Below are 25,416 nucleotides of genomic sequence, written 5' to 3' on the forward strand. Positions count from 1 at the left end.
AATCCAAGACCATCAATCGCCCGGCTAAGATCCGAACACTGATGCTTAAACCAGTAGCATCTCATTCGACCTCTCGGGTTCTTGGTCCTCATCTTTGGATTAATATGAAAGCAGGGACAAATACGAGGCAACCGTGTTCAGAGTGGCAACAAACAATAAACGAATACGAGTACACAGCTTGTGGACAGCTCTGAAGATCCTAGAGGGTCGCTCGTTTTGTTCCCGTTCTCTAAAATTCGATCGGTTCCGTCAGCGCAATTAACGAGCGGTAAACCCTATTCCAAGGTCAAACTGTACTTCCAAGACCAAGTTAAGGTCGATACAAATGAACCTGAACCTGACGGGGGTGGGTGTTCGGCCATCAAAACAGAACCCGACCCGGAACTTGCAGTTTTCATGGTGAAAGACTTGAGCCAAATTGATGCAGTGCTGGACACACATTCCTATTGTATGCCACCACCAAGTCTTAAGGCATTCGTGGAAATTGAGACTGATCCCTTGACTGTATCCAACATTATTCCATCTCTGCCTAGTCAATGTGTTCCTTCCGTGATCCCTCGTCCAAGATCTAGAAAACAAATCTTGCGCCCTAAATTTACCGAATGTTCCCAAAACGAGCGTCTTGTCGAAGAATTAGAGGAAGAAGTCCAAGAACAAAAAAGAACAATCAAAGCACTTATAGCCAAGTTAGACTCTACTCAAAATCTGAATCCAAGTTCAATACCTATTCTTCGGGTCTTGAAGAACAACTTTCAAGGCTGGCCTTTGGATATCGTATTAAATGAATACTCGAACCAGTCAACTCCAGCAGCAGATCGATTGTTTTCAAGCAAGGTCAAGGAATTGGCCATGAAGAAATATGAAATTTCTTCTTCCGCTTATCGATGCTTGAGTGAATTTTTCTCTTGGTCCAGTCCGAGTAATGTAAACAAATGGATTTTGGAGGAAAATGAAAGGCTAGCACGGAAACACCAAGCCTTGACCAAAAAGAGGAATCGGGATTTTTCAGAACATTTGGTGGGATTGACTGAATCCGACTTTGATGATATTTTTATAAACCTAGCTATGGAAGAAGATGTCATGGTTGAATGCGATTGAAACGCTGGATTAAAAGCAATTCAATCTCAAAATAGCAGCTCCCATTTTTTTACTTATTAAAGGAAGTGATGTCTCTTGTCTCAAAGATGTGAGAGAAAGAAAGCTCAGTCTCATTGTAGCATCGAAACCCATTGGTCACACGCTTTATGAGTTTAGAGCTAAGAAAAAAGTTGAGTAACTAGCTCTAGATAGGCAGGTATTGTTCATATCCATGAGAGAAACTTGGCTTCGACCAAGGGTCTTAGATGAAGGGCTAGCCATGATTGGCTTCAATCTAGCTCGATGTAATAGGCTGAGCCCTGGAGGCGTATGTCTATATATTAGAAAAGATTTTCACATGAGCCATGTTCACATGTCTAATGGAGAAGTAAAAGTCTTAGTTTGTCATAACCAAGGTCTTGATCTGTTCATTGTAAAAATATACAGAACCCCCTCTTGTACAGTTAGCTTGTTCTCGTCAGCTCTGAAATTCATAGGAAATGAGTTGGATCGATCAGTTTGCTCAAAGGTTATCTTTGTAGGGGACTTTAATTTTCCGGCTAGCGTTGTAGCGTTGGAGGTTAGTCCGGATGGGTTTCCAATGACCCTGATCCGATCCAGTGTGTTCATGTGACGCCTAGCAATCTTTCAGATCGATAGGGTCAACCATTACACAAACGCCGGCGTGCTCGAGAGTAAGACCTGCCAAAAAAAGTCGATCTGGCTAACTTCAATTTCAAAGATGAACACTGGCCCCAAATTGCAGACAGTTTAGAAGAACTAGACCTGGTTGTAATTCTGAAAGTTAGTTTCAGCTTTTGAGGAAGTTTGCTCCAATCTGACGGAGTGAGAGGTCTCCAAATCTGGATGGTTGGGACAGACCAAAGTCAAAGGTTGATGGGTACCGCGCCCAGGTAGCTAAGGAAAAGGTCATCCCTGAAAACAAACCCAATGGCTTAAGGGAAAGACCTGGGGAATACCTCTCTAATCCATTTTTTATATACTTTACTTGTACCTATTTTTATAAATATGGTGTTTTTTTTAACGAGGCCCCCCAATAAATCATCATCATCCTCATCAAATCATCGTCCAGCAATCTCTGAATGTGTTCCGAAAGGTGGGACACATACAAAAATTCCAAATTATACGAAGAGTTTGTTCAAAAAGAGTTGCAAACTAGCAAAAAGGATGAAGAGCAATTCGAATCTACTAATTGTGGCTAGTCTCCAAAAAAAGTTGGACGTTACTCAGGGTAACAATAAGGCCTCCATCGAAAATGACCACTTGCAAACTGAGAGTGAGGTGGTTCAAGAGGCCAAGCCGAATCCGAAGGCTTTTTTCTCTTATGCAAATTCTAAGAGAAAGATGAAACACCATGTTGGGCTTTTTGAGGTTGATGGGGAAACCATTAGCAATGTAGAGGCTATGGGGACGTTTAGGGAAGCTCTGGCAGGTTCGTTTGTTTGCTGGTACCAGAGTCAGGGATGCAAGTTTGGGGCTTCCAACACGTGTTTTAGAAGCTGACCCTTCTTTCACATTGCTATATGAGGAAAGGTCAGCTTCGTTAAAACCAGTTTGAAACGCCAATTTTGCATCACAGGCATTGGCAGGCAAGTTTGTTTGCTGGTACCAGTGCTTGCCTAAATGTCCGAATGGCTACCATGCTTGGAGATCAGTTATCTAGTGTGTTTTCAACCCACTGAGTTTGGAATCAACAGCTCATTGCTCTGAAAATGAGCCTGTTGAGATTGATAAGGTTAGTCAATTAGAGCACTTAGGTGACCTTGTAGTCACAGATCAAGATGCTTTAGAGGCCATCAAGGACTTGCGATTTTCAACTTATCCTGGTTCAGATGGGGTGACATCTCAGTTTCTGATGAGATGCTCACTGGTTCTTGCTCCTGTTTTCTAATACTTGATGCCTTGCATCTTGGATCAGGGCAAGTTTCCCTCCTCTCTGAAGTTAGCTCACGTTGTTCCAGGGGACGTTTAGGCAATCTCTGGCAGGTTCGTTTGTTTGTTGGTACCAGAGTCAGTGATGCAAGTTTGGGGCTGCCAACACGTTCTTGTGATGCTGACCCTTCTTTCACATGGATATTTGAGGCAAGGTCAGCTTCGTTAAAACTAGTTTGAGTAAATCAATTTCAGAGTCAAAGAACATTAGCAATACGACCGGTGAAAGCTGAATAGCAGTGCCATCTCAAAAGTTTGAAGTTTCGTTAAAGAGTAAAGTTATCTGATATCTCGTTATGAGAATAAAAACACAACTGAACAAGAATATCCTAACAATCAATGACCGATGCCATCGGACTTTAATAACTTACTAAGAACGACACCTAAGTCGTCGATTTGACAAGCGAAAAAAAATATCTTCACTTACTTTGTTTGCACGTGTTCTGTGTTGCTCACCGTTCGAAAGGAGCCATGTGCTGATGAAGGAAATGACTGCCAGTTCCATCAACTTGGCGCTCTGGACTTGGTCTTCTCCAATGACCCCGATCTGATACAAAAACGTCCAAGTGACACCGAGTAATCTGTCAGAACCATCATCTTCTTGAGATAAGGTCAACCATCACTCAAAAGCTGTTGTGCTCCACTGTTGTGTAAGACAACCCAGGAAGGACGGACGGTCTGGCTAAGCTCAAGTTCAAAGACGAACATTGGTCCGGTGATTTTATGTAGAAAGATTAGGAGACTTGGACCTGATTTCCAATCTAAAACCAGATTTATCTTTCAATGTAGCCAAAGGTAAATCAATCTGAGTTTTCAAGGATGTTTGCTCCACTCGAGCAATTTCTGAAACATTCCGAAACATACGCGAAGGTTGGATATAGCGGAGAGCATCCCGGGTATTCCAAATCCAGTAGCTTCGGTTAGCCTTCAGAAAAAATTGGATCTGATCTAAGGTAGAGTTAAGGCCTCCTTTGAGAATGACAAATTGGAAATGGAGATTGGAGTGGTCCAGGAGGTCCGGTCGAATCCGAGGGCTTTTTCTCTTACGTAAACTCTAAGATGAAAATTAAAAAGTCTGTCAGTCCCTTTAAGGTCAATGGTGAATCTATGGCAATGTACGACAGCCTTGCATGCTTCGCATTCTGTTCTCCAATGTGTCTTTACGGTCACAGAGTTTAGGAGCAACAGTTAACTCATGGCCCCAACTGTAGACACAGCCCCAGAAATCACTTTGAACGGCTAGATTATCTTTTGGACACAGATCAAGATGCTTTAGCGGCCATCAGGGACTTGGGCCTCTCGAGCTCTCTTGGTCCTGATGGTGTGACATTTCAGTTTCTGATAAGATGCTTACTGGTTCTTGCTCTTGCTTTCTCGTACTTGATGCGTCGCATCATGGATCAGGGCAAATTTCCCTCTTCTTTGAAGTTACCTCGCCCTTTAAAGATTGGAACACCATTAGCTAAGTCGCTCCCCAGTAATAATAGGCCGCTTTCTTTGATTCTTTGATTCTGGATTCCAAGCACATTTTAGCACGGTTACCCAGCTGATTGAACATACTGGGTGACAACAATGACCTAGGACACTTTTAAACGGCTTTAACTTTCATCTATTGAGATTTCAGAGGTGCCTTACTTATGCTAAATCTATAAGTATTTACCCTGCTACAATTCACATTAATATCTTATTCGACGTATCCACCTCTGGCAGAAATTACAGCCTTCACACTTTTTTGCGCTGCAGTACAAGAAGCTTGTATGTTTTCCTCGTCAACATTTTCCCATTCTGTCAATAAGCCTGCCTTGAGATCGTCAATGTTTTTGTACGACCTTACCCCAACCTTCCTCTCCACAATGGACTAAATACAAAAGCCCATTACATTGAGATCTACAGAGGAAGGAGGGCCTCATTGTCTTGTCCCAAGAGTGCTCAAATTTGTTCTCAGACCAACTCTGAACAAGTTTTGTAGTGTGGGAGGGTGCACCATCCTACTGGAAACAGTAGGAACCCGTCCATAGTTGAACCTGGATCCAGGGAAGCACCTGAAAGGCTAACATGTCCAAATAGATGCGCTGTTTAACTTTAACACCCTCTGGAATGAAGACCAAAGGGGTTTTCTTGTCCCAATCAGTTACACCAACCCACATCATTACAGATGCTGGACTTTGGCGCCTGTACATTGTTCTCTCTTTCACAGAAGCACTCTGAATGCTCCTAGCCAAAATCCGATCATTTTGATACTTGAAAGCAGCTTCAACAGTGAAAACATTTTCATCTGACCAAATCACAGAAATGGCCGTGCCCTCTTGAAATCACTTCTTGACCTTTTTCTTGCTTTTGAGAGCCTCTTCTCCATAACAGTTGAACTCAAGCCTGTCTCTCTTGCATATGGTAGGCAGTCATGTGCAAGTTCTCTTTGACCACCTTTCGCATAACTTCCCGGTTCACACTTGCCTGTTGAGCAATGTGTCGAATGGAACTCTTGGTCTTTTGATAGATTTTCATTGTGGTGGCTTTCATTAGTTTGGGCTAGAGGGCTTGTCAGAGAAAAGCCACTCCCAACCAAGCCACTTGAGACTTTGCTCACACCACATTTCACCACATCATTGTCCAAAGTACTGGAAAAAGTAGCTTACCAACAGATCTTTTCATCTTTTGAGAAGGATCATTTAACAGATATACAATTTGGCTTTAGACCCAAACGTTCCACTTCGCATGCAATAAATAATTTTCTTTGTAACATATCTCAAAATAGTAACTCAAAATATTTTCGTTGACTTAAAAGAAGCCTTCAACACAGTAAACCATGAAATTCTCTTAGCCAAGATGAGGAAATATGGGTACAGCCAAAACGTCCTAAGATGGTGTAAGAGTTACTTGTTGGATAGATCGCAATAAGTCGAAATCAGTTCCTAGCTCTCAGAACCTACTAATTCAAGCAAATTCATTGACAGTTGAAGGGCATTTCACAATGCAGGCGGGGTTCTTCTTCTTTTTTGTCAATTCTATGTATGTCAAATCTCCAGCCTTGAACTGAGTCTTGCAATGATTGCATCATTCCTGACAAACCGAGCTTACCCAATGGTCACTGGATCTTCGAAAAAAACAATCTCCTTGAAAATAAGCCTGATGGCTTATGAATCCCTCCCTGAATGCCTCCCTGAACTTGGAACTTGATTTCGAGAATCACGAAACTAAATGTGTTCAAAGCCGATCCCCATCTCACTAACCTTACCTAACCTTACCTAACCTAACCCAACCTAACCTAACACGATATTAATAACCCTTAAAGTCTTTCTCTAAACTTTTAGCATTTGGCCACAAATTTAAATAGTATTAGCGCCAGTCTCTCTTTTTATGCTGACGACACTAAGTTATTTTCTGGTAGGACTGTCCAAGATTCCAGTGCCCTTGCAAATTAAATCTACTCTTGGGTTACTGTGTGTAATATGGCCTAGAATGGAATGAAATTCAGCTCAATGACCTTTGGGTCAACGCTTTTGAAGACTCGACTCGTAGAAGATGGAGGTTAAGATAATGACTAAGTTCTGGTTATGAACGATATAGGGGTAGTCCTCCAAGACAACAGGAAGTTCGATAAGCATATCCAGTTAAAGATGGGTAGAGCGTCTTAAACATGTTGTTGAATAAGAAAAGTTTAAACCCAGAGAAAGTGTAACGATGCTAACTCTTTATAAGTCGATTGATCAGTCACGTATTGAATATGCTTCACCTGTTTGGCCTCTTAGAGTTCAACAGATTAAGAAAGGGTCGAATAAAAGGTGTTTCACTGGAAACATCACAGGATTGAGAGAGCTTCCCATCGGGATAGATTGAAGAAGTTGGGACTTTACAATGTTCAAAGAAGGCTTAAGAGGGGGTTGATACTGTACGTTTTTTAAATCATTCATGAGCTTTGTTCCAGCCCAGGTCACATTCTGACCGTATAAGTTTGGGATCTTTGAGAGCAGACAGGAATAATGAGTTCGAGCTAGCTAGGGAGGAAACTGATGGTAACAATACATTCTATCACACCTCCCTCAAATAAAAAAAATCATGAGAACCGCATTGATGAACAATTTAAATCGGAGCCAAGCGTCATTCTTATTGCCATTCTCCACTCGTGTCACTCTTTGAAAAAGCGGAGGATGCGGCGCTTGCTTGAATATTGCCGTGCTCCAAAGACAATGTGCTCCAAAGACAACGTGCTTCATCCTCCGAAGATCAGCCAGTGCTATGAACCGAAAGCACAAGCCTAATGTTGCTCAAAAGCTTTGAATGAGGATCCTGCATGTCTCCGGTCATGATTGGTCTTTCGACACATTCTCATAGTAGGCCTTGTCCTTCACGTGAAAAACATAAGTGCCTCTCTAGAGATCGATCACGTCCGTTCAAAGACGTCTCCCGATAAGACGATGGATGGACCGGCAACCTGGTCCTCGGGCGCCGACTGAACAATCACTGGGCTTGAGACCAGCCGTCTTTGCGGGGCATATTCCTCAGTTCGAGGTATCAAGGCTAGCTTCCCATCCATCTAGTGCTTTTTCGTCGGTATCTTGAGCATCTTGCCCGCTGCTTCAGCACTACCGTTGGAATGAGGATGAAGAGCAGAGCTCACAATTAAATGGATGCTACAGAGCTGCAAAAACTGGGAAGAGGGGAATTAGGACCCGCCAACAATTCGAATTTTTCTCGGAACGACAAGTTGCACAAAGATGTCTGGAGGAGATGTCACAAACTCTCCGAGTATTTCTTGATTTCCAAGGGTACCGAAACATGGCCAACTAAAGCGTGAATTTAACAATATTTAATTTCTTGGTTCTCAGCACACTAAAACTGGACCTCTGCCTCCGCTCCTTTCCCAGAATAATTATTCCTCTTACCTCAGGTTGCGTTTGAGGTTTGCAATGACATAAAAAGTAAGTACCATTCAAATAGTTTCCTTATTATCACAACCAATGCCAAGTATGACTTTGAAGCCAGAGCTCGAGATATACGAAGGATGCACAATTAAATCAAATACAAAATAAGACGATGCTTTTTTATTGGATATGTATGAAAAGAATTTTTCATTCCCTGCAAGTGACTGAATGAATGGTAGCGTGTAACATGTGTTTGTGTTAATGCAGCTCTAAGAGTTTGCTTCGGATGGTTTTACCAACATCATCCACAAAGTCCGACTTGGCCTTTGACTTCATGAGCTCTTCCCAGAGTTGAACGCGTTTGAAGTGGCTCATTTCGCCGACGATGAGATAATTCACGGCGCATTTGGACAGAGATTCCTTGGAGCCATGGACGAGATACTCTCGTTGCAAACTGGTCTGATAGATCTCAACCACTTGCTTGACATTCAGACATCGTGTCGTGATCTCATGGCAAATGGTTTGATTCAAATCCGGCAACAGAAACTGATCACTCACACTCACCAGCTCCATCAGAACGGAGACTTGTAGGCCTTTGAAAGCATCACACCACACACATCCATAGAGATGGTGAAGCACAATGGTAAGGCAAGGGTGAGTGAGAAATGGGATCTTGATCTTGGATTGGCCGGATTCCATGAATCCGCCCGTGAACATGGCTCCAAAAACCGGCGAGGCATTCGCGATGGTTTCTCGGTGAATTTGGATCTCGCTCCCATCGTCCAGACTCAAGGTCAGATCCTTCGGATGGTCATTGTGTTCGTTGTCATGAAAGCAGTTGGTATCTTCCTTGGGGTCCAGGAGAAGATCCATGGCCACCACTCCCACGTGGGCGCCCAAATTGGAACAGCTGAGGACGGCATCTGAGAAAAGGGCTGGATCATTTCGAATACTTTCGCACACGTCCAGTAAGACCTCGAGTCCGTCGTGCGTGATGAGCACATTTCTTAGAAGTTTTCTTCTCCTGAGAATGAATGAGTTGGAAGAATTTGAATGCAATGAAAAGTAGAACATACGTGGAACTTACGTCTAGCGCTGTATTTTTTGGTGCCAATATTGTGCTTCAAAACCTGTTGCCAGCTCGTTTTATTAATACAATTACATAAAGAAGAACATTTTGAGCATTTATATATCTACTTTGGTGCACACTGGTGCAAACATTCTCCCTCAGGAATTTGATTCTTTAGTTAGGGCGGTTTACACTACGATGTAAAACCAGGATTGAATCCGATTTGAGGATGGAAGTAGGACTGACTAGTGCTAGGGCGAGTCCACACTCAAGCCCGGATTTGCGAAAAAATTCTCACTCCTTGGTTTACATTTCGCAATATGAGTCTTTTTGTTCGACTTGAGCACAGTAAAAGACTCGAGTCCTCAGTTGGACTCGCCTCTTTAATCCTCAAACCAGATTCAATCCTGGTTTTCCATCGTCGTGTAAAGTCGCCCTTACTGTTGCACAGTTTATGTATACTCAGGACCTTTTGAAACCACTTTTGGCATTTGAATGACATCACGCACAATTTTTTTCTGATAATTTGAGTTTGGAGTTGGGTAACCAAGGAAAAAAAACCCATAATAATGCAATCCAAAACAATGTTAGAGACAAAATTTACTACATGAATGGATGTTTAGAGTACACTTTTCTTGATCTTTCAAAGGAGATTGATTATGTGAAAATCTTTTAGATAGCCGCCGTTCAACAGTGTTTAGTCATTTCCTCGACCAAATTCCATATTTGCATAAACAGCCACAAAGTACAGTTCGAGTAAGCCAAAATGTCTGGTAGATATCTAAATGTTGAATTGTGTTTGTTGCTTCAAGGGCATTCTAGTGCTTCTATTTCGAGAGTGTTTTTGGTGAATTTAAATCTAGTAGAAAGAAAAGATTTCAAGGAGGCAACTTTTGTTTTCGAGGTCTAGTGATGTCATACACACCACACAGGTCCTGGGACAAAAAAAAAAATACCGAAACCGCTCAAAAGCGAACCGTGCAAAGTGTGCGAAATCATTTTACATTATCTCGTTAGGAATGCCTCTTATGTGTATTTGGCTTTCTTTGCATATCATATGTCTAATTTTGCACATGGTGCGAATCCCTTTATCTCCAATTGATGACGACCGACCAATCATTGTTTGAGAAGGAGAGGGAACGAATTACTCACCTGATCAGGATGGCCGCACTAATGGCTACGTTTTGCTTCTCCTGCTTTGTTCCCCGCATAAGGGAGAGGCACATCTGACCTTCACAATATCCGGATTCGGCAAACACAGAGATGTTCTGGACAAGAATGTCGCGAAGGAGCTCCAGGTTTTCGCAACTCTTGCATCCTTGGTTCTTCTCTATGACTGTGGGCCGATCTTCAATGGTTCGAGTCAACCACGACATGTGTCGCTGATTGATGAAGGACATGGTTGAATAGATGTTCCTGTGGAGCGGACAAAGCAAATGAAAACGAAATAGAAGACAATACCGATCCAGTTGTTTGACTTGACAAGGCTTACTTTGACAATCGAATGAGGATCCGACCCGCCCGTGGCAATGGATTGGGACACTTGATTAAGTACCGGACCAGGACTTGCGTGGTGGCAATATTAAGCATGTGCTCATGAATGTGAGCAGGTTGGGACAACAAGCTGAGAATGTGAAGCACCCACCCGATTAGCGAATTTTCTCTCTTCTCTTCCTGAATATCGGACCGAACTGGACTGTCTCGTGGTGGGTGTGGCATGGGAGCAAACGTGGGCAAAGACTTGGCCTGATTTAACGGCGATACTCCCGGAGAGAAGTTGTTAAAACTCACATTATTGGGCGGAGGTGTGGCGCAACTTGAGGGAATCGGGGGAGTCGCACAACTCGCCCGCTCACTGAGACTCTCTCGAGGTTTCTTCAGAAGCGGCTCAGTGGGTGGACTCTGAATGGGGCGGGATCTTTTGATGCTGGCATCTCGCGCCGCGGCTGTTTGCGACGAACAAGGTTGGAGGTCTTCCTCATCATCGGAGAAGCGCTCCACAGGGGAGTAAATGCTCTGGATATCCTCGTCCTGATCCTCGTTGATTTGGGGCTCGAACGGAAGTGGAGATTACTTGGGTAGAGTCAGAGGGGACCCTCGCTCCGGCGATTTCTGCGGGCTACGGCTGGCCAACGACACGGGTGAGCCCTCCAGAGAATAGCCCGGAGAGTGTTCGGGAGAGCCCATCCAAGGATATGGCGAGCGATCCGGGGAAGCCGGACCACTTGGAGCCTCGTGGGAAGGACCTCGGACCCACGAGGAGTTGGCCATGGCCTCTTGTCGTCGCATGATCTCGCTGTACTCGTCTTGAACGGCTTGATAGCTGGGACTGTTCACTCGGAAGACGATCGGTTCTTTGACATTGATATTCTCGGGAGGTGGACTCGGTCCCTGTCCTTGATCTTGCAAGTTCATGGCCGCGATCTCCTCGTCATTCAGATCTACAGGCTCCATATTGCTGTCCTCGCCATCGGGTTCGGGTGGACCAATATCCTCGGGAATGTCATTGGCGTCTAGGACGTCCTCGGCATCCACCATTTCCGGGAGTCCACATGGATCAAATCCGTGTGGAAGGTCCGGATCATCTTCATTGGGACAGTAGCGGTTCATAAGGCCCTTCTCAGTTGAGCAACGGTGGAATATGCCGTATTTTTCGGTGTATGCCCAAATGTAGCTGACCAAAGTCTGAACCAAGCCTTCATTTTGTAATGTGTTCAAACTCGCACTGTCAAACGAGAACTGAAGCAAGGAGTTCACGATGCGATCGAAAAGCTTGTACAAGGCGAAGTCATTCAGAATGGCCACGATCAGTCGGAGACCATTGCATTCTCGGATTTTCATTCGATTCACCGACTCTCGACAGAATAGACACAGAGCGGTGACACAATGAGCGATCTCTTTGGGACTCAATCCCAATTCACAACGGTTCTCCAACTAAAACGCAAACAACCTCACACACTAGTATACATACAGATGATATTCATTCATGATTAAAGTAGATTCACTATTCGACTCATTTGATACCTTTTTGACCAACGCTGCAATGGCCCCCATATTACCCAGAGTGGGTCGGAGGACGGCAACATAGGCCAGGTTGACCGTGATGGCCATAGCAGCCTCCCAAATCGAGCGGTTCGGATGATCCATGAGCTCCACCAAGATCTTGTAGCGTTCATAGCCGTCTCCACCAACTTGTCGGGCCACTTCCAAAGTACACCCGTGAGTGTAATGAGCCAAACATTTGGTCACAGCCTTGAGGAGATCCTCGTCTGGAGTCTGAAGATGATTGGCCACCATGCCGATGGCCAAGGATTCAATGGCATTTTTTTTCTCCCTGGAAGTGGAACCCAAGATTCTGAAAAGTAAAATATGGAAATTGAGCTCACAATTTCGTACATTGATTTCTTTTCTTTGCAATAACTTAATCCTAGTAAAAGCTGAATATGTAAAGAATGATTATCTAATAATAAACAGTCAATCCGTTTCATATCTTCGCTTTAGTTGACCAATGAGATGACGGCTTTGAATACAGAGATTTACTAACTATAATTCAAAGCATTTGTCATCAAATGCTTTTTAAGCAGCAATTTCACCATTTTCCATTGAGAATACAAGCCTCAAGCGTACCAAAAAAAGAAAAAACTCACTAGTTTTGGGGTAAAGTTGGGAAAAAAGTTGAACAAATAACGTGTTCCAAAAATTCATCTGAAGATCTTATCTTGATGGACAAGCATATAATTGGAAAATAAGACTTATTGCTTTTCCTTTACATTCTCAACCCCTTACTGTAACAGTATGAGAACATAGTAAACTTCAAATTCACATTTGCCAAAATCAGTACATAGGTTTCCTTTCACGCAACTACATAATCAGTCCGAATTCTTTCTAAAACATTCTTATTATTCATTAGTTTTAGGGTTGCGTTCCAATTCCTTTGCTTTCTTTCTCTTCCATGGAGATGTTGACGCTCGATAAATGGTAAAATGAAAGAAAAGAATTTGATTAGGTAAAACCGCAAGCTCCCAGTTTTCTAGTAGACAGTAGACTGAAAAAACTCTTAAGAAAAATAGAAGCTTTTCATGAGGAAAAAGAAATGAAATAGGGAAAAAAAGAAGCTCCACGACACCTCGACCGACTTCGTTATATTATGGCAAAAGTAAGTAATAACAAGTTTATGTACTTCAAAATTGTGACAAACGCTTTCTACATGACCTAGTGATTACATAAAACTTAAAAAAAAAAAATGTATTTTCAATGAATCGTTACACAGAATTATCATAAAATTATTACTCCTAGTAGCATTATAATAAATAGACACATTCTTTAATGCATAATCAACAAAACAGTACATTTGTTTTCTCTGTATTTTCTCACATTTATCTTACCTGACAGCCCGAACAATGACCTGATTGGTCTTAGGAGCGAATTGAGACTCATTGGTGGCCTTGACCAACATCGTGAAGATTTGTTTGTCATTGAATTGATGACATAGCCAACTATTTTGAGCCAGATTGGCAATCACTCGGCATACCCGACAAATTATGCTTTCCACGGTAATGTTCTCTAAAACGGTCACTATCAGCGAGATCCCTCGAAGAGACTCGTCATACAGCTGAAAGAGTGAATGAACAGAGGCGTTAGTAAAAAACACTTCAAGACGTACAAAGGGAAGATATAAGGCATTGGCCAATAAGCCGTTTGCATCGGGTGGAATCTGTCATGGTCATGGTGGGCATGTCATTTTTGGACACTTTTGACCTCCTCCCCTATTCAAAAGTGTCCAAAAGTAAAAGTGTCATTTCTGCTCTACTGCTCTGTTCATGCTTTCCCGTAAGCACAACCAGTCAATTGCCATCGTTTGATCCAATCAGATGGCTGAACGGGATGAACTTATGGTCCGCCACGATATCCTCATTACATAAAAAAACAATGTATATTCTATTTTTTTTGTGCGGACTTCCTTACCGCTACCGGGATTGGAATCCCAGCAGTTCAAGACGAGAAGATTATTTATTTTACTTGACTTTTATTTATATATATTATTTGATCGACCAACGAATTGCTTCATTTTTTCAATAAAAACATGTATTATTGCGAGAAGACCAGAGCTTTTTGGGACTTCTGGTTAAATGGAATTTTGAATTAAAATATCTAGAAGCAATGTTATAAGGAACAATCTTGACCAAACCAACTAAACAAGAAACAGAACATTTCGTTTGTTTTGTTCAACTTACATTTTTGGAGTACAAGATCATTCATTAGTCATTACAACACCTCAGAAAAAAGTGAAACCCTGAAAAACACTTTTTCACTTTTTACTATTTTAATTTACTTGGATCCATCAGCTTCTATTCTATCCTTTGGTTTGTTTTGGGTTTTCAACGGCTTTGCTATCCGATGTCAGGAATGTCATCCCCGGTATGATGAAAATGAAAGATTATTTTTCATCATGGTTAGCTCCTTAAAAAATATACAATATTTGGTCTACCAAAGAATTTGAAAATCAAATTCAAACCCCTTTTTTCTATTTGGGAAACTCAGCAAAAGAGGAGGCTGCAGTTGAGCTCTACCTCCTATTATGGTTTTGCAATGAAAAACTAAAATTATTCAATTTAGTGAGCAAAATTGCTCTGGCAATAACACTAGGCTCCAGAAAGGAATCACTTGTTTACCATAAGGTCCCGATCAATTAAAAAGTGTCGTATCGTCAAACATTACAAGAAGAAAAAAATCTCAATTTCTTGTAAATCAAATGAAATGCAGTTGAGTGCCTATCATTTTGTAACAGAACTAAATGCAGCAATGGGTCTTAAAAAAATGCTAAAACCGACCTTTTGGCCAATGTAAGAACCGTTTTTTACATATTAACAACTTCTTTATTTTACATTTTCTCAATTTTTTCCCGCGTTTTTCCAAACTTGAAAAAGGAAATATTTTGGCCAAAATGATAACTCAAGAATAATAACTAGCATTCATTTCACTTTGCTTGGTAGAGCTATCCCGATAAACTAAATCAAATTAACCATTTTTGCAGGCGCACACACTTCCCCAAAGTTTCTTAGGGAAATAAACTTTGGAAGTTCGGATAGTTACTATATATATATATACGATATAGATATAGTCCGTAGGGAATCTTTATTTCACCACTCAACCTCAACTTGAGCTCTTAGCTTGGGCAACGACGCCGAAACACGTTATGAAACGCCCTTCACAGATGCTTCTCTAAGATCGTTGGTATGAAAATATCAAATCAATGCAATGATTAGAAAATACTTGACAGGATTTAAAAGCTCAAAATATGTTATCTTTTATACCTGTTTCCGGACGGATTCCACGAGAAATAGATTGCCCAAGATGGACAGGGTCACGTCCACAATCTTGGCATTGGGTTTTTCCAGAAGTTTGAGCAAAGCCTTCAGCAATGTGCCCTGGGACACGACTTGGTCCAATTTGGGGTGAATGCAAGCTGAAGACGAGCTGAAGAAATACGACCGTAAACACGAGAGCGACTTGTAAATCACCATGGACGGTTGACCCGCATCTAGGGTGGACAACAAGTAAGGGATCTCCTTTCGACGAGTCGTGTCGAACACGACGTGCGGATCGCTCATGGTCGAGGCAAGGAATGGGGTGCTCTGGTCATCTGGGATCCATCCTGGAATCTGCTCGAGAATCGACTAGGCCTAAGTACAGAAATAGACGACCGACAGACCGAGAATCGTCACACAGAGCAAAACCCCAGAGTTATAAGACGGAGGTGAGGTCGGTGAGGTGTTAAAAAGCTGTCTCAAATTCATGAGGATTCTGGGGTGAGTTTGGCAAACTTTGCGCAATCGAAAAAAAATGTATTGGTTATTCACAAGATAAAGAATCGAAAATTATATTGAGCTGATTGAGTCAGGTTTGATGAACTCAAATGTTTCTGTTGTCTACGAGATTTGATGCGAACATCTTTGTTATATCGTTTACGGTCAGGTTGTTGTCATCATCAGTTCAGGGTGACGAAAAAGGCTGGATATGATAAAATTTCAAGCTAGAATTATACTAAATGAGTATTTTTTCAACTACTGCGTGGCTGAATTGATGATAAATAGCTTTGTCATGAAGCTGTTTTATCCTAATGCTCGATTGTTTTTTGTTCAGGTGACTTAGTGGCCAGTGTTAGGATAATATAACAAAGGTCATCTTACCTAGATCTGTCAGGTTCAAATGGTCAAAGGGAAGTAGTTCCGAATCTGATCGTCCAAAATTTCAAATGAAGAAAAAGAGATAGCCAAGGAATGTTCATGATAGAAAAGAAGCGAAGTAGTCCCAGATAAAATGTAAGAAAACGCAATAAGTTATCTGGTTAAAGTCTAGAGAATGGGAAATATTAAAGGTTGCGTGTTTCTAAAACACTGTTTAGCGACGCTTAATTCAGGACAAGAAGATTGCGTAAAAATCCTGAAACATGGATTCATAAAATAGATATATAACTAACTACTGGTAGCAAGGAAGCAGAAGTAACAAATGAGAGAAACTCTATCTATTTTTTCATCCCAACATGGAACAGTATTGATCCTACAACTTTGATTTCATTTTCTTATCTCAGGGACTCGAGATTTGATGTAAATTGAACAATTAGTAGTGTTTTATAAAAGATGAAATCCCTTGGAACCCGCATAAACCGCTCGGTTTGTTTTAGTAGAGGACCTTGACTAGAGGTGACACTTGGTATTCCACTCACATCATTGCTACCAGCCCAAGAAGCTTACCCATATTCCCCGCGAAGTTCGTCCTGATAAACCTTATTCTCCACCGATTAGTTGGCGGTGCTCATTTTTAAATTTGGGATTAAGTGTTAGAAAGGTTTAGATAGAGACTTTAAGGGCTATTAATATCGTGTTAGGTTAGGTTGGGTTAGGTTAGGTAAGGTTTGATAAGTTTAGGTTAAGTTTAAAAAAGTAGCACCTCCAACTAATCGGTGGAGAATAACGTTTACCGTTCGTCCTTCACAGAGATCGACAGTGTCGCAGGAAGAGATCACACAGTCTGCACGAGTAGCAATTATTTTCGACTCTAATGGTTTAATATGATGCAGCGATTGTTTCCATCAAATGCAAGGTCCATCCTTTCACTGATTTGGGAAAAGTCGCCCCTTTCATTTTGGTCTCGCTCACAAAATTGTTTCAAGAATTTGCCAATGTATATGCCCGCAGCCATTGAAACCAAGCCAGTTTGAAAAATGGTATGTCAAAAAGTATCGTTCCTCTTCAAATTATTTTATAGGAGAAATTGCTTACAATTGCAGGAAGACTGCTTTGGTTACAGTTGAACATAGATTTTAATTCGAGATCTAATTTTTTTTCAAGTCTCCACTTTTTAAAAATATGACTAGAATGAGACCGAAATTTAGCACCAGCTATCCATCTTATAAGCATTGCTAGACTTTTCACTGGTGGGCAATAAACATAGAATTCGATCCCATATTCTTCTCTACTTTTGATTAATGAGTTGTAAAGAGTATGGTTGATTTTGATTTAATGATCAATTGAACCAAGCAAGAACCAAACAACATATCAGAGGCGAGGGGGAAAATTGAATTCTTTTAAAACGGTCTAAGCCAAAAATCATGGAAGGGATCGGTTCATGTGTCAAAAGCACGGCTTGTAACGCAATACTTTTTGATTGACGCTACCTGTACCACCTTATTTTTCTGAAAAAGCAACGGTAACAGAAATGGAACGGGTTTTTAGCCGTACCGGTACCGTTCCTTTTATTTTATAAACGAGGAAAAGATAAATAGTTCCTACACATTCAAAAAAAAGGCTCAAATGCAATGGCTTACTTGCCACTGATGAGATAAAATAAACTGTTTTAATAGGAATTTTTTATCAGACTTCTAGCCCTTAAATGGTTAAGGCATAAGACTTTAATAGTTAAAGAAAACGTAAAAATGTCTATTCAATATTATTCTTGCTATTATTTTCTCCTTCAGCCCTCCTGATAACTAAGGGTTATTTGCAATTTGGAATACTGTAATTTGATCTGATTGCCCTAAAAGGTAAAAAAAAATATAACAAAAAATTGAAAGCAGAACAAAGCGGTCATGAAAGGGATATCTCCATCTTTCACATTTGGGTCTAATAAATCGAAATGCATTGATTATTCTAATAAAACTTTCATAGTTCCCAGCCTGAGTGTTAGATGGCAGGGCAAAAAACACCGAAGTAAAGCGCCACTCGCGGCCAGATTATTCCTGTTCATCTTGATTTTATCGAGAAGGAATCAAATGTTTCCATAATGGCATTATATTTCAAAAACCATCCATAATTGTTCATTTTGCCCCAATTGATAGTCAGGGGGACGCGGGTCTTCGTGCTTATGTTTGTTTTGTAGTTGCGGCACTCTCGAAAAAATGGGCCTTGAAGAGAACGTAATGTAAGTTCAGTATTTAGCCCTCAAACGTATTCTGCTCTGAAAGAATAATTTGTCTCCTTGTATTTACTTCCATCAGATCTGGGGGGTTCCTCTGTTCCTTTGTGGACAAACTAAGACGCAGGCGGTATGTATGGCCAGGGACCTTGGTATGGCTTACTGGACCCGTGATCCTTCACTTGTGGACACCCGAAAACAATCTAAAAATCATTCAGCAATTTCGAATTCCCGCCATTTTTGATAGCTCGCATATTAATGTTGTGCCCTTTTCATCTTCGCTGACCATTTTGCACAAAGACAAGCTGCAACTAAAGCAAATTTAGCTAAAACGATCAAATTGACCACAGGCGATTCTCTCACCACCAATTTTGATTCATCAGAACTCCACTTTCAGAGACCTTTTTAACAGATATGGCGTATGGAAATTATGCAGTATAAATGTGCATTTACCTTTTTGTGCGAGAGGATTTTTACATTGATAATGTCCATGCACTAACGCCGAGGTAAAAGCTTTGTTAAATGGGTTTCAGGTCCGGCTTTGTTCAAGAGAAGGCATAATGCGTAAACGATTTGGCGTGTCCTTTCACTTTTTCTGGTTTGGTCCATAATCACGTTGTTTGTACCAAAAACATATCTAAATCTTTGTTTATCATATGGACTCTTTTGAAATGGTACCCGTTGCAAAAAAATGTAGGGAATGTTCTTTTGTAATTTTGCTCTCCCACAGTCTTTTCAAAGTCATTTCAAGCAATTTCCCTCTTGGATTTACAAATCAATACCTGCAAAATATTAGTAAGATTCTACATACATTACTTATCTAAAAAATCGAAGAAACTGTACTTAAGAACGGCGTTTCCCAAGCGAGCAATTTTTTTCTTCAGTTAGGTACCAGTACAACAAAACGTACATTAGTGAACGTGACCGAATCAATCGGTATCTACTCATTTTCAGAGAGCACTAGGAGGACCCCAGTTCTGCCTCTCTATTAGACAATGACCTTTCCTGTCCAAATCTCCTGAATTTTCCACACATTGGCAAGGTATAATAGAACAGGAAAGCACGTCTGAGAAACCTGACTTAAACGTCAAATCCATCTCATTTGATTTTTAATAGTCCCCTTTCGAACAACAACTACAATAAATACAATAAAAACAGCGCCCTCCTTTTGGCTAGATAGCCCTCCTCCATTGCTCTTAGACTTATCATCTTGATCATCCAATCCAACCAAGATGATGTCCTCCAATCAGCATCGTGCTCCTCCTTAGCAAGTGTCAAATCTCACGCCTCGTTCGACCAATCAGAGAGCAGGAAAGTAGCCAACAAGCGGCGAGGTGTGAACTCTTGATCAGCACCAAATCTCCCTCCGTCGCCTTCCTCGAGTTCCATCCCCCGCCTCTTTCTCTTTTCCTTGCCTTTCAAATGAACCTCCATTTTGGTAAATGTTAAATAAAGTAATATCCATGCTGTTAGCGTTATAGGTCCGGTTATACATGTAGCGTTTGTCAAGGGTTGGTACAGCAATTATGTTAGAGAATATGCCGAGAAGGAATTCATTCCCTTTGTCAAAGGTCTGGTGATATGCGTCTGTCTGGTCCGAGGGTTTCTTGCATTGATATGATCATCTGTTGGAGAGGTGGAAAAGTTCGTTGGAAACGGTTGGTTTACAGATCAAAAGAACTGATATTTGCCCGGTATATGTGAGTCTGTTCTTCGCCTTCACACTCACTGGATGGACGGACGGGTGGACGGACAAGGTTGGCTTTAGATCCATACAGAAATGAATGTGTGTACACAGACGGCAGACGCTCATTCAACGCCAGATTCTCATCCCTAAATGTGCGATTCTCGACACTCTGAAGATCCAACCATTCCCAATGCAATCAAGATTGGTTTGGATGGCTAAGCTTTTAGGATAGCCTCAGAGTTCATGGATCTCGATTCACAGGGCCTGTAATAGGTCCAAAGAATTCATCGAAAGCGAGGGGACGTAGAGTTTTCGACTGATTCTACCTCACCTTCCGTACGAGCGAGATATTTGAGTCTGTCTGAGGTTGATGGGAGAAATATGTAAAATTTGTTGAAACTGATCCGTCGACGAAGGTGCAGTGGGTAGTATTGGCCTCATTCGGCTTTCCCTCCTGGGAATGTGTTCCTCTTGTCACATGCTTTCTGATGTTTCAAAATTTCTCAGCCTTAGACGTCATTGAATACGGCGAATGTCGTGATTTGGCGGAAAATCTGGCCCCCAACGAAACTTTCCCAGGACCGCCGTTGTCAGCATTCCGATGTTTTAGAAAAATCCTGTTGTTTTCCCTCCTCGTTGTCGGGATTGTCGATCTGTCGGAGCCAAAGATCCGGATCATGGAGTAGTGCTGACAAATCCAAGCCATAATTTTCGAATGAATGATTGACATGATTACTAGTAGTGCTCACTCACTCACTCACTCACTCACTCACTCACTCACTCATTGATGTTCCTCTACAATAGCTAGCTGGCTTTCAGTCTGAGTGTGCTCGGCGATTCTCGTTGAGGATCCTCCTATGAAACAAACAATAAATCATGAATTGATAGCCGACAAGCAATTTTCGAGAATCGTCTCCGCTTGGATGCTTTCATCAATATTCAATTGAGAATCATCGCCCACACAAGTCACTTTCTGTGTGTGCAATGTCCACGGATTGATATCGTCTAACGCATAACAAGTTGATCTGCATATGAAGGTTCATCCAAATTGAATCTCAAACACTCAAAGAGCAATGGTAGCCTCGACCATTGGATCAATATCCCCGTTTTTCGTCGAACGTTGCCCTTCATTCCGTGCCATCGGCAAACTTCCCTCTCGATCTCGACAATGAGCTTGTCGTCTATGTCCATTGTAAAGAGATGCATAGTTGGCAAAACAAATAGTAATTTTCTCTAGGGGGGTGGATGGTTAAGCTGTTTGAATGTTCGAGGGGTCCCTGGGCTAATAGATGGATGATATGTCGACCACCTCTCTCTCTCTCTCCTTTTGTCGTTCGCTTTCTCCTCACTCATCGCCCATCCTCTTTCTCTTGTCTTTCCTCTGCTCTTCTCCGTTTTCGTTTGTGTAGTTGGTTGGTTGGTCCGGTGGTTCACTCTCCATGTACGTGGTACGACCATCTCTAGTTCCGTCATAATGGCCCGTGGCTGCGAACGAGTTCATTGAAATGTTGGGGAAGACATCCGTGTTTGCATTTCCTCCGAGACAACATCGTCGCTCAAGACCAAACAACGAAGGATTGTTGTATCATCACGTGAACAAGATGAAGGTAAATGTCATCCCAGCATCTTTCCACCCTGAACGTTGGAAAGGGGGACAACGGACTGAAATACGTACAAAGAGAGAGAGAGACCTGATTGTATCTCCAATGTGGTCAGAAACAATTTTGAGAGGAACGAGAAGAGGAGGAGAAGGAGGAGGAGGAGGCGATTTAGCTGGGTCCTGGGAAGTCTATTAATGTGAAACTGAGGGTCAGTCTGACGCCTGACGCCAGTCCAGACCATTTTATCCCTGTCCACGTACATTACCACCCAACTTGATATAGACAGGGGGATGAGGACTGCAATCAGGGGGTTGGAACCTAATTTGCCGGTCCGACCCCCAACTTGGTCCTGGATTTCACTTTGCTTCTCATTTGTGGGAGGTGGTGACAGTCAGGCGATGCTTTTTGTCTTTCGGTCAGTCAGCCGGCCAACTAGCCATGGGTGGGGGAAGGTAGAACCATCCTTACACCATAGAACTATATATATATATATATGGAGCTGGTTGGGACATGTCCCTACTTACCGTGGAGGCCCCCACCGTTTTAGATATCCGGTAATCACATTGTGTCAGAAACGGCCTGGGTCCAGCATAAATTTGGTCGGACGGAGAACACATCATGCAACAACGAACTCTCCCGACAACGACCGTACCATACATAGATCGAAACCAAGCATGATGCAGCAGACGACGGGGTGATGGCACCAGGCACCATGCAGTTTTTATCTGGCTAACCAGAGATGTCAGCGACAAGATAAATTCAACGCTTTGACACTCACTCACTCGTGGGCTGTTCTGCATGGTTCTGCATGCACAAGTGAGTACTTGAAGAAACGCTTCTGAACCTGCATCCATGGGCTTTGCCATAAAGAATGGTGATTCCGGTGGCGAATGCTTTCCCTCTAATGGGACTCCTCGACTCTCTTTCTCTCCTCTTGGTACGAAAATAGTTAGTATGGACCCTAAAACAGGGTCCAAGTGCCCATTTGCCCAAGTCACCGGGCTGAGAGAAAGAAGTTTTATGGGTTACATCCCCGTAGCATCCAACGCACCGGCAATCCAAGCTGCCTCTCCATCACCTCGTGCAGCCTCGAGAACGCAGAGACCCTGGAGCGAGTTTTCCTCTGAGCTGCGCATCTCCTCCTCCTCCTCCTCCTCTTCGTGCTCCTCCTGCTGCTTGCTTGAATAGAGTGGAGGAGATCCCCGAGCGTCAACTTGAACCGGCCAAGGAGTACCCGGAGAGAGTCTACACGGTTCCGTCAGTCTCACGGTGTGAACCCGCCGCCACTTGCCTGGATGGCGCTGCCCAGGATTTAGGTGCTATTCCTCTCGCTTCTACACTTTGGCACTTTGGGATGAGGCGCGAGAAATGGTGTGCCCTGTCTGGAGCTCGTCCTGTCTTTGCGCTCTACGTCAACGGGGTCTGCGTGAGACCGGCGCTGAACAGCTCAGTTGAGGGAGCGCGTGGTGTCTCTGGCGAGGGGCCCCGGAGAAGAAGGTTCCTGTAGAGCGATAGTCTTCGCCAATTTTGTGTTTTTCCTCCAGCATGCCTTCCTTCCACACCGTCAGTTCACTCAGTTGATTGTCTGGACCCTGTTGGAGAGGTTGTATCGTTTTCAAAAATCCAATTTTGAAGTACTTTCCCTTTGAGTGAAACTTTTATGAGTGTTGACACAGAGCTCTGGGACCTGAGCGACCCCCCCACACCTCCTCATTTGCCAGGGGACACACCCACACCACTTAACACATCCACGTTCAACCACCATTTCCCGTTGGAGAGAGAGACCTTTTGGGAATGAGTAAGTGACTATGCCTCCCGCTGTATGTGACACAATGGCCTTCCATGCTTCCGCTGCCCTTGCTGCTGCCTCGTCTCCACCAATGTTTCCCGGGCTCATGTCACATCCGTCAGTGTCGTCTTCATCATCACTAATGTCACCGCCCATGGGGTCGGGAGCCTTCACTGGCCTTCCGCCTCCCAGTCTGGCGCATAGTTATCCCGGTCTTTTTGCCAGGGGAATGTTTGGAGGCATGCCACGCCTCCCAGTGCCACCGCAAGAAGAAGACGACGGTGTCAAAGACGATCCCAAAGTGACCCTTGAAGCCAAGGAGCTATGGCAGAGTTTCGCGCAATATGGAACTGAAATGGTCATCACGAAAACTGGAAGGTAGGATTTTCTTGACATCTTTAAATTCTTGGGACGCTTAGCGCCGACAACCTCTCCAGTCCTTTTAAGAGGTTGGACGTTGCCGTTGTCGGCGAATATCTTTGATTGATAAGATTGCGTCATAGCTAGCTGTCAGTGTCTTCGAGTATGCTAGTGTTGGATTAATTAAAGGTTTGGTGTGATCACCACTTCCATGTAAATAGTAGCGTCTCTTGGCTACAATCTGACCGACGCTAAATGCACCCAACTAAAATTCCGCTTCGCCTTCTCCCAACTTTTCGGTTGTGTTTGCGGTCTGATTGTTGTAACATCTCCATCCCCAGGGACGTTGTCAATGATGCGACCTGGCTGACGAATGATTTTGAATTCAAACAACAAAAGAAGTTGAGAGACTGTTTTGGGCTCCCTGTGAGTCAACCCCCATTTTCTCAAATCAAACAAAGACCCATGACCATGGGGATAAGCTCCTGAAATTGTCTGGCACACAATGGAAATTGGCTTCCTAGTAATAGTGTCGGATCTCCTACCGATAGATCGTGACTCAAGATAGGGACACGCACGATTGGGTCCCAACTCCCCAATAGCGGGTCCATTGCGCTTGTGGACCAGGGACATGGAGTAAATACATACTCTAGAGGTCTGACATGTTGTATGATAAGATAGCCTGGCTTAATTTGTTGTAGGGCAACACTCGCTCAAAATGGCTGACACAAAGACTATCTAGAGTTTAGTTTATACCACTCAGGGGTCATCTCAATGGTCCCAGGCACCCCCCCTCCCCCCTGTGGGCTCGAAATCCAGTTAAGCGTGGAGATTGGTAGACACAGGGAAAGAGAAAAAAAATGTGTTTGTTTTGACTCCAAAGGGTGTAAAATCCATCACTTTGACTGCCACTCTCCAAACCCATTTTTCCAATCAAAACCGAACTCGATGGTCTGACCCCCCTTGAGGGCAGATTCATCCTGTCAGAATCAATGGGGTTTGTTTATCGAAATGGATCCACGTTGATGTTCAGAGCAGTGTCTAGAAAATTGAACCTCTCAGATTGAGCCAAGTGTGCTCAGTTCGAAAGAGGTCGGTGGTAGACCATCCTGCTAGATCCATTAGTTCAATCATGACTTGGCTAAGAAAGAGAGAGAGAGAGGGAGCGGAGACAGAGCCTGATTGAATTGCTAATTTCCAGTTTCTGGCTTTTCTCTTGAAAAGCACTAGAGTTCTCCCAAATGTTGGTCCTGATCCAAGCCGTCTCAAGCTAGAGAGCCTCAGAGCATCAGGCTTCTCATGGTTTCTGTCCAGAATTCAGGGGAACATGGAGGGCGCCTTGAACATCAACCTGGAGAATTGCTTGTCTGGAGCGGGCCATATTTTTCTTCACTTGGCTTGAAAGGCAATGAATTAAATTCTTCCTGATGGATTCGAATGAATGAAAGGCTACAGTTTAATTAACCCCTTCTTGATGATGAGAAAACAAGATGCCAGCATTGGCAGAGGCTTCGCCCTCCCGCTCCTTGCTAGATAGTTTAAAGGATCATGCATCCCCGTGTAAACATCCCTGTCGTGGCCTTCGAGTAACGTGAACCAAAACT

At 42.9% G+C, this 25,416-nt stretch overlaps 3 protein-coding genes and 1 long non-coding RNA gene across 5 annotated transcripts in view; 1 reads left to right on the forward strand and 3 right to left on the reverse strand.

Moving 5' to 3' along the window:
* Positions 1 to 8,045: 8,045 nt before the first annotated feature.
* On the reverse strand, positions 8,046 to 10,680 carry LOC131886402 (armadillo repeat-containing protein 5-like). The gene is made up of 3 exons (XM_059234714.1): positions 10,454 to 10,680; positions 10,114 to 10,377; positions 8,046 to 8,916 (listed from the first exon to the last, which is right to left on the reverse strand). The coding sequence occupies exons 1-3, from the start codon at positions 10,678 to 10,680 to the stop codon at positions 8,151 to 8,153; spliced, it is 1,257 nt and encodes a 418-aa protein (XP_059090697.1). The 3' UTR covers positions 8,046 to 8,150.
* A 351-nt stretch (positions 10,681 to 11,031) lies between these two features.
* LOC131886393 (armadillo repeat-containing protein 5-like) lies at positions 11,032 to 15,886 on the reverse strand. Its single transcript, XM_059234701.1, has 4 exons — positions 15,276 to 15,886; positions 13,347 to 13,573; positions 11,986 to 12,316; positions 11,032 to 11,895 (listed from the first exon to the last, which is right to left on the reverse strand). The coding sequence occupies exons 1-4, from the start codon at positions 15,570 to 15,572 to the stop codon at positions 11,032 to 11,034; spliced, it is 1,719 nt and encodes a 572-aa protein (XP_059090684.1). The 5' UTR covers positions 15,573 to 15,886.
* Positions 15,887 to 19,528: 3,642 nt separating this feature from the next.
* Positions 19,529 to 22,872, reverse strand: LOC131886412 (uncharacterized). Its single transcript, XR_009373917.1, has 3 exons — positions 22,188 to 22,872; positions 20,394 to 21,724; positions 19,529 to 20,326 (listed from the first exon to the last, which is right to left on the reverse strand). It is a non-coding gene; the product is annotated as an uncharacterized LOC131886412 (long non-coding RNA).
* A 348-nt stretch (positions 22,873 to 23,220) lies between these two features.
* The window catches only part of LOC131886392 (T-box transcription factor TBX3-like), a 6,933-nt gene continuing 4,737 nt past the window's right edge, over positions 23,221 to 25,416 (forward strand). The window contains exon 1 of one of the 2 annotated variants that reach the window (XM_059234700.1): positions 23,221 to 23,830. In XM_059234700.1, the coding sequence (XP_059090683.1) occupies positions 23,472 to 23,830 (359 nt within the window). In that variant the 5' untranslated portion in view covers positions 23,221 to 23,471. The remainder of the gene's footprint in view (positions 23,831 to 25,416) is intronic. The other variant, XM_059234699.1, reaches the window with a different exon arrangement.

This window comes from Tigriopus californicus, chromosome 9 (genome assembly GCF_007210705.1).
Source record: "Tigriopus californicus strain San Diego chromosome 9, Tcal_SD_v2.1, whole genome shotgun sequence".
Taxonomy (NCBI): Eukaryota; Metazoa; Arthropoda; class Copepoda; order Harpacticoida; family Harpacticidae; genus Tigriopus; species Tigriopus californicus.